The sequence below is a fragment of the Peromyscus californicus genome, unplaced genomic scaffold (assembly GCF_007827085.1).
Source record: "Peromyscus californicus insignis strain IS unplaced genomic scaffold, ASM782708v3 Scaffold_6__1_contigs__length_162567912, whole genome shotgun sequence".
NCBI classification, from domain to species: domain Eukaryota; kingdom Metazoa; phylum Chordata; class Mammalia; order Rodentia; family Cricetidae; genus Peromyscus; species Peromyscus californicus.
The window spans coordinates 30,668,219-30,675,907 of record NW_026294584.1 but is presented as its reverse complement, the minus strand read 5'-3'; the positions used below and the strand labels follow the sequence as shown (position 1 = coordinate 30,675,907).

Sequence of the window (7,689 nt, the reverse complement as noted above, 5' to 3'; positions counted from 1 at the left end):
GATCTTTGTCAGTCATTAATGTGGATTTTTCAAAGAGAAATTCAGCATTAGAAAAGGGGGAAAACACTTTAAGTTTTTGTTTCTTGCAACCCTGAGCATTTAACATTCGTGACTATGGATATATATCTGTTAATGTTTCCCAACCTCTTTTATTCCTTTGGGCAGGGCTCAGCAGGAGAGGAGATGGAGGGGGACATCCAGATACTGAGGTCTTAGCTCTTGTGTTTGTTTGGCTCCTTGGCATTTCCAAGCCCGGTCAAGTCTGGCCTTATTAGATTTTATTGACTAGAAATTTCCTGTATGTCATCCAGCGTTGGCCATAGTGAAGTGAATAGGAGAGAGGGGCCCAAGCCTCTTGGCTCAGTGGTCAGTCACATGCCATCACCTTAAATTACGCGTCTCATGTATCCCTTGCTTCACTTTGCCAGAAAATTGCATCTTCTACTCCACAGTGTGCTGAGTACAAAACAAAAACCCCCATTACTTCCTTAACACTGGACAAAACCCGATGCCTGGGCGTTGAGAAGACAGACAGCTTGCGAAAGGACCTAGGCTCTGCTAATGTATATAGAAGCAATGATTGATGAATAAATGAATGAGCATCTCAATTTAGTTCAGGAAAGGGACAGTCTTTGTCCCAGAATGTTGAATGATTATTTCCATGGCAATGTTTTTTTTTTTTTTTTTTTTTTTTTTTTTTTTTTTTTTTTTTTTTATAGTCCATGGAGGCTTTTTATTAATGTGTTTTACATCTCTAGAAAAAGAATCCCAGGATTTTTCCTCCTGTGTGTTTTCGTCTTGCTTCTTCATGGTCCATGATACCAGCTGAGGTTGTCAGTACAATGAAGCCAAACTGACGGGATGGGAGCAGATTGTTCTGCCATTTTTCTAGGTCTTTGAGTTGCACATCAAATCTAGGGCTTATCACCCCACACTTGTTCAACCTGCCTGTGAGGTTCACAACGATTTTCCCAGCTCTGTGGTCGTCGATGATTTCAAATTCACCAATGTAACCATGCTTCATCATCACAGTTAGGAACCTAACGATGACTTTGGAGCAGGGCCTGATGAGGACCTGGCGTTTGCCTCTCTTCTCAGCATTGTTGATGCTCTTGAGAGCATCAGCCAGGACATTCATGCGCACCATGGTGCCAGCGCGGAAAGATGGCGGAAAGAGCTTTTTTTTTTTTTTGGTTTTTCGAGACAGGGTTTCTCTGTGTAGCTTTGCGCCTCTCCTGGAACTCACTTGGTAGCCCAGGCTGGCCTCAAACTCACAGAGATCCGCCTGGCTCTGCCTCCCGAGTGCTGGGATTAAAGGCGTGCGCCACCACCGCCCGGCCCATGGCAATGTTTTAAAACATATCCCTGGTTGTATCATACACCTGAGCAGGTGTGATGGTTACATCATCCTTTGAACACCATTGGCATAAGAACTCACCCAGCATGGCTAAGTCTGTTCTGTAGAGAAAAGTTTTCTGAATGCCAAAGATTTAACTAACCAATGAACTTTTGCTAACCTGTGATTTTATGAAAAGTTCTTTTTAAATGAACTAGTAGTAAGTTCATAAAAGTCATCTTTGAGGTGCCTAGGCACACAACATGTAATTAACAGTAAAGACTTACAGCGCAAACAGGGGTCTGATCTATCCAAATAGTTTTCAATGCTAAGTTTCTTGATGATCTTTAATAAACCCCTTTAATTTTAACAATGATTACAACTTCAGTAGCTTCAGCAAGTCTGGAGGCTCCTCCTTAATTTATTCCCAACACTTCCCTTTAGAGAAATTCTGAGTAACTTGATACAGTTATACATTTGTTACCTGTTCTGAAAATTAGGTTGTCAATTCTTTCTTTAGTAGAAGAAAGGGAGGTTATTTCCTTTCCTCCCAATAGCTACATTTTAATGAATTTTTTATTTTACTGATTTATTCGTGACTGTCTTTCCTTTCCATTTGACCTTTTGGGCCAATCAGGGCTTTTAGCCAAGGATCAAAGAAATCTGAATCCTGGCTTAGGCAAATCCCAGACTCATTTCTTTCACCTAATTTCCCTGCTTTATCTCTGCCTGACAAAGATAATCATCACATAATATTAATCATTTGGAACCCTGACCTCTGAAATAGTTTGGAAGGCTAAATTTCTTGATGGCAAGTTGAGACATTTGAATGTTGAACACTGCTGTGTTCTAGAATAGCAACTTGCTTTTATTTATTTTCTTAAAGTGAAATACACATAGCATGAAATTCACAATCTTAATCATTCTAAATGGTGTAATGGAAGTGCAACTATGAAATATGGCCACTATACATGTGTGTATTGATCATGGATGAGTGCTGAGAAATGGATCTTTAGACAATTTTATTATTGTGTGAACATTACAGAATGTTCACCCCAATGAAGGTTTCTATATAGCCTTCTCATGTAGTCATATGATACTATGACTACTATCATATAAGTGATCCACCACTGACTGAGACACGAGTGTGCAATGCACAACTGTAATTCTAGAACATTCCATCACCAGAAAAGGAAGTTCTGTGTCCATTAGCAGACATCCCCATTTCTCCCTCCCCCTGGCTCCTAGTAATTACTAACCTGCTCTTTCCCCTGTGTTTGCCTATTCTCATTATTTCATATATATATAGTCACAGATGGCTTCTGTGTTTGGTTTCTTTCACTTTATATAATCTCTCCAAGCTCCAAGCTCCATTTATGGTACACCACATGTCCTTACTTTATTCCTTGTTGTAGCTAATAATAGCCATTACAAGTATACACTATATTTACTTGTCTGTCCATCAGTTGTGACCTTCTGGGATAATTTCAACTTTTGGGTCATTATGAATATTGTTGCTATGAAAATTTGCATATAATTTCCTGTTTGAATGCTTATTGCCAGTTCCATTTGGTATATTCCTAATAGGAATTTTTGAGTCCCGTGGCAATTCTCTAATTTTTTGAGAAAACATATTTTTACACGTGCTAATATTGAAAAAAATGGCATTGCCATTATGCCTATTTATTAGGTAAGAGCTTACTATATAACTATTATATTTATATGGAATACATTGGAGTGATATAGTAATCTATTATCTTATTTTCCTTTCATCAGCATTTACAGATTCTAAATAAGTTATTTAGACAGTTACGTAGATAACATCAATAGTATTTCTTTAATCAAATTTATGAAAGCATGACTCCCTATTCTGTGCTTACCTTTAAAAGCATTCCTTGGGCTCCCACAGTGCATCAAGATCTATTTTGGGGCCTTGAAATACAGAGAAAAAGTCAAAGGGATTATCCCTGAGTGGAACAGCATTTAGGAAAGAAAATTAATTTACATATGGACAAAGCTGTGAAGAAAGACACAAAGATTTACAAGATCATGCTCAAATTCTAGTGTGTGGGTGATACATCTGGAAATTATTGTTAAAATGCAGATTGGAATAAAAGTTCATGAGATCAATAAGCATGAACATTCAGGAACATGAGGTTCCATCTCATTCAGAGCAACATGATGCATGTGCTGTAGTGAGTGAGCCTTCCCAAGGGAGGGCCTCCTCAGCAGGAAGAGGAATTTGCAATGTCTATCAGAAACAAGTCAAAGAAATGTCTGAGGTAAAGAAGTTCCACTGAGAGAAAACAGAGGTGGTCAGGATTCTGTGGAGTCAAAGGTTTGGTGGGGAAAAGATGTTGAATAGGAACTTGACTTCCCTGACATTCAAGGTCATACAAACACAGAGCAGGGCAGAATTCCTTTGATTTCCCACCAACACAAGTGAGTGTTCATTTCTAGATCAGGCCCTTCAGAGCAACACCTTTTCCCATAAATGAATATATGAACTCCGTTTTTCAGAACTCCATTTTCTTTCCAACCTTTAGTTTCTTTGATTGTGAGCCTTACTGTTTTCTCTTAACATTTTGAACATTTCTCATGGATCTAACCATGTTGAAAACCAGAATGATATATAAGGTTGTATTTAGAAATTGCTGAATTCGTATAATTGTCTATTGTTTAAATTATTTGGAGGAAGCTATTATAAATAAACCATTCATAGAGATTATTATTTATAAACATAATGTCATATCACTAATTCTTAAAATATAATGACATGGATTCAGATGGCCAAAGTTTAACTAACCTCTGGAAACATAAAATTGTGTTTTAATTTGTGTTCATACAATCAGGAAACAACCCATATTTCCATCCATTTTCCTTTTATCAACTGATAGTGCAATCATCAGTTTTATTATTTTTAAATTTTTAATGAAGTACAATTTAGATACCACATAATTCATTTGTAAAATGGACAATTCATTGTTTTAAGAATAAAACCAAAGATAATGAAGACACTTTTAAATTTGTTATGTTTAAACTCTTCCAGTTTTTGCTTACTTTCAGTTCTTTCTGAGCTTTTCCTATCTGTATAATTATTTGAGTAATTTCAGTCCAAGATTATATCTCTTTTTATTTTTTGCCTCCATTTTAAACTACTTTTAATTTTTCCTGATCATATTATTTTTAATACTATTTTTCCTGATCTATTGCATTGGCTAGATCCACATTTTTTTGCCAGTACCAATTTGCTATGCTAATTAGAGATTAGGAACAGATGTCTTGACGCCAAGCTGCTCTGGATTTACTATTTCACTATCTAAATGCATACGAAGAAACAAATTAGCTATGATTATTGATTTTGAGCTTTACTTCATAGCAATGGGAGACATTCATAAATAAGATTTTGAAGAAGATAATAGTGATCAGCAAAGTTTTCCATGTCTTGAGAAGGTTGATTCCCTTTCTATAACTTTCTAAAGCCTCATGCTCTTCAGGAAATAAGAATGATCTTTACTAGTGGCAGTGGCCTTTAATCCTAGCACTTGGGAGGCAGAAACTGGTGGATTTTTGTGAGGTCGAGGCCTTCTTGGTCTACAGAGAGAGAGTTCCAAAACAGTCAAGGCTACACAGAGGAATTCTGTCTTGAAAAACAAAACAACAACAAAAATGATCTTTTATTAAGGGACAGGAGGAGGATTGGATCTGGGGGACAGGAGAAGGTATGGGGGAGTGAGATGAGTGTGTACCCAAGATCCCATTTACATGAGCCAGGAAAAGAGAACTGTGGCATTAAACACCTCCAGAGATTCTCCCTAGTTCTTCCCTGCCATGCCCAACAATATACCTTTTAGTACATGGAGCCATAAATTCTGTATCTTAAGTTAAGAGCCTCTTACAGTAGTTTTGGACATGGTGTTGCTGCTGCAATTTTTCACAGTACTCTGGTATTGGCTTTCTGTTTGTTGGAGAAGAGTGTGAGATTTTACCTATTGTGCTAAATTTTTTAGACCTATCTAATTTATTACTGTCAAAATGGTAGGAAAGGACTGGGTAGGCGCATAGTTGTTGGAGAACCCGTTATTAAGGTTGCAGTCCACCACGTTGTCCAGATAGCTCTGAGCTTGGTACAAAATGGAGGATTCCCTTTCTCAGTGGGGCTTCCTTCCTCTTCTCCTCTAACCTTAATTGGAGAGTGTCCCTAAGCTCAGATGCCTGACCTTATTTGGATAACCCTGCACAGAGTTCCCTGCAAATGCTGTGTGACTCAGAAAGTAAGTCTCACTCTTTCCTTCACCATTAGGTGCTGTGTTATGATCAACAAGTCCTTCCCACCCGTAACCCTAAGAACTCTTATATACCTTACCCCTGGAACAATAATATTAGCTGTCTCTCTGAAGCCGACTCCTGGAAGTTCTTTCCATCACGTTCCCTGCTCACCGCTTCTGCTCCAAGGATCCCGAGGAAAGGGAGACCCACATATAGTTTTAGGCCATATCTAGGGAGTAAAAGAGAAACCAGGATGGTTTAAAATAAACAAACCGTGTTTGTTTGATTTTTATGTGTGAAGTTTGTTTCATTTTGTTTTGTTTGACATATTTTGTCTTGCGTGTGTGTGTGTGTGTGTGTGTGTGTGTTTAGAGAAAGAAAAAGCAGGGTAGGAGGCTAGCAGGATCTAGGAAGAGTTGGGAGAGGGAGAAAACATAATCAAAACATTGTATGAAAAAAATTTTAAATCAAAAAAATACTTCATTAGGAAAATAAGCAGGCATGAGATTGATTGATCAAAACAAACTCTTTATGATGCATAGACAATGCTTTTTTTATATGTAAAATGGAACCCAAAGGTTGAGCTGAAGACTTTAATAAAAACTGTGAGGGATTATTTTGATTATTTTGGTATTTGCAAACATTATACAGTTCAAGCATTAGCATAAAAGGATAGAAATAGTATAGGGGAAATTTGCTTTTTTTTTTTTTGCTGAAATATGGTTCATTCTCTGTTAGAATGACCATTTGTAGTGCGACAAAATGACTGTGCACAGATTGAGTGAGTGAGATGGCTCTTTTTGTCCCAAGTCTCGGCATTTGTTGAAAAAAAGAAAATTGCTTGGGGCTATGACTTTGGCATGCCATGGGTTAAATAAAGGTCAGCTCCAAGAGAAAAATAGAAATCGGTTGATCTTTTAGTGTTAAAGGGGCAAAATAGTTATAATTTTAGATGCTCTTAGTGCTCTTATAACTCAAGGATTTTTTTTTTTTTTTTGTGGCGGGGGGGGGGGTGGGGGGGGGGGGGTAAGAGAATTTCCTTTTCCCTCAACTGAGAATTTCACACCAGTGGTTTCCATAATGTATATGAGTGTCTTGGGGCATTTTGAAGGGGAAAAGAAGAAAATTTACCATATTTTAAAAAGCATCCTTGCCTCTACTGGCGCTCTCATGGTTCTTAACAATGGAGTGGTGTTAACATTTAATTTTTCAGCAGTCACCAGGAGCAAAGTTTTCCTGCAAAGTAGGCCCTGATTCCATTGTTGGCTTACTCTTTCCTTATGTCTATAAAACACATCCAAACACAGACTTGTGATTATTTTACAGGATTTTTCTAGCAGTTTTGTCTTTCCTGGGGAAGGATTAAAGGCTACCAAGACAGTTTATCAGTCAACGTGAGTTCAGGAGCTCCACATCTCTTTGGGTCTTAGTCTTGGTTCCAACACATGCTTTTTCTTTCTTTCTTTTTTTTTTTTTTTGTGGAGGAAAGAGTTTATTTGGCTTACACTTCCAGCACATTCTTTAGGTGGCTTAAGGGGTATTAGCTGGGAGGTTAGCCTGTGGTGGTTTGGGCAGGTGGGGGAGTACATTCAGCTCAATTCATATTTGAGTTATTGGTATCTGTGCTGTATGTCTTCTGAATAAAAAGTATCAGAAGCATCTGGTTACCCAGTTAACTCTAACAAATCTTACAGCAGGGTAACAAATGTCACTGCTGGTTGTGTGATGAGATGCCATCACACCTGTGGGTGGCAGAAATACTGGCTACATTCTGTTCAGGATGGAGACTTTTTTGGATTATCTGTGCAATTCAGGTAATTCTCCAAAAACAATATCCTTTAGTTAAGAAGATTAGGTAAGGGGTAGGTAGACAACCTCTTAATAATTCCCAGGACAAATTCTATCCAACAGATTTCTTTGACATATAATTTATTTATGGGTCTGAAAAAAGGTAATTATCTGCATATGTTTTGTCTTAGTTACTATTCTATTGCTGTGAAGAGAAACTATGACCAAGGCCACTCAGAAAAGAAAGCATTTATTTGGGGGGTTTGTTTACAATTTTAGAGGGTTAGTTCATTTTA

At 37.7% G+C, this 7,689-nt stretch overlaps 1 protein-coding gene across 1 annotated transcript; it reads right to left on the bottom strand.

Annotated features, from left to right (window-relative positions):
* Window positions 1-718: 718 nt before the first annotated feature.
* On the bottom strand, window positions 719-1,173 carry LOC128098903 (40S ribosomal protein S15a). The gene has a single exon (XM_052720423.1). It carries the CDS (start codon window positions 1,145-1,147, stop codon window positions 755-757), a length of 393 nt encoding a protein of 130 aa, XP_052576383.1. The 5' UTR covers window positions 1,148-1,173; the 3' UTR covers window positions 719-754.
* Window positions 1,174-7,689: the final 6,516 nt, after the last annotated feature.

Coding starts and splice junctions, on each gene's coding strand:
- LOC128098903 (XM_052720423.1), bottom strand. CDS start 1,147: ATGGTGCGCATGAATGTCCTGGCTGATGCTCTCAAGAGCATCAACAAT.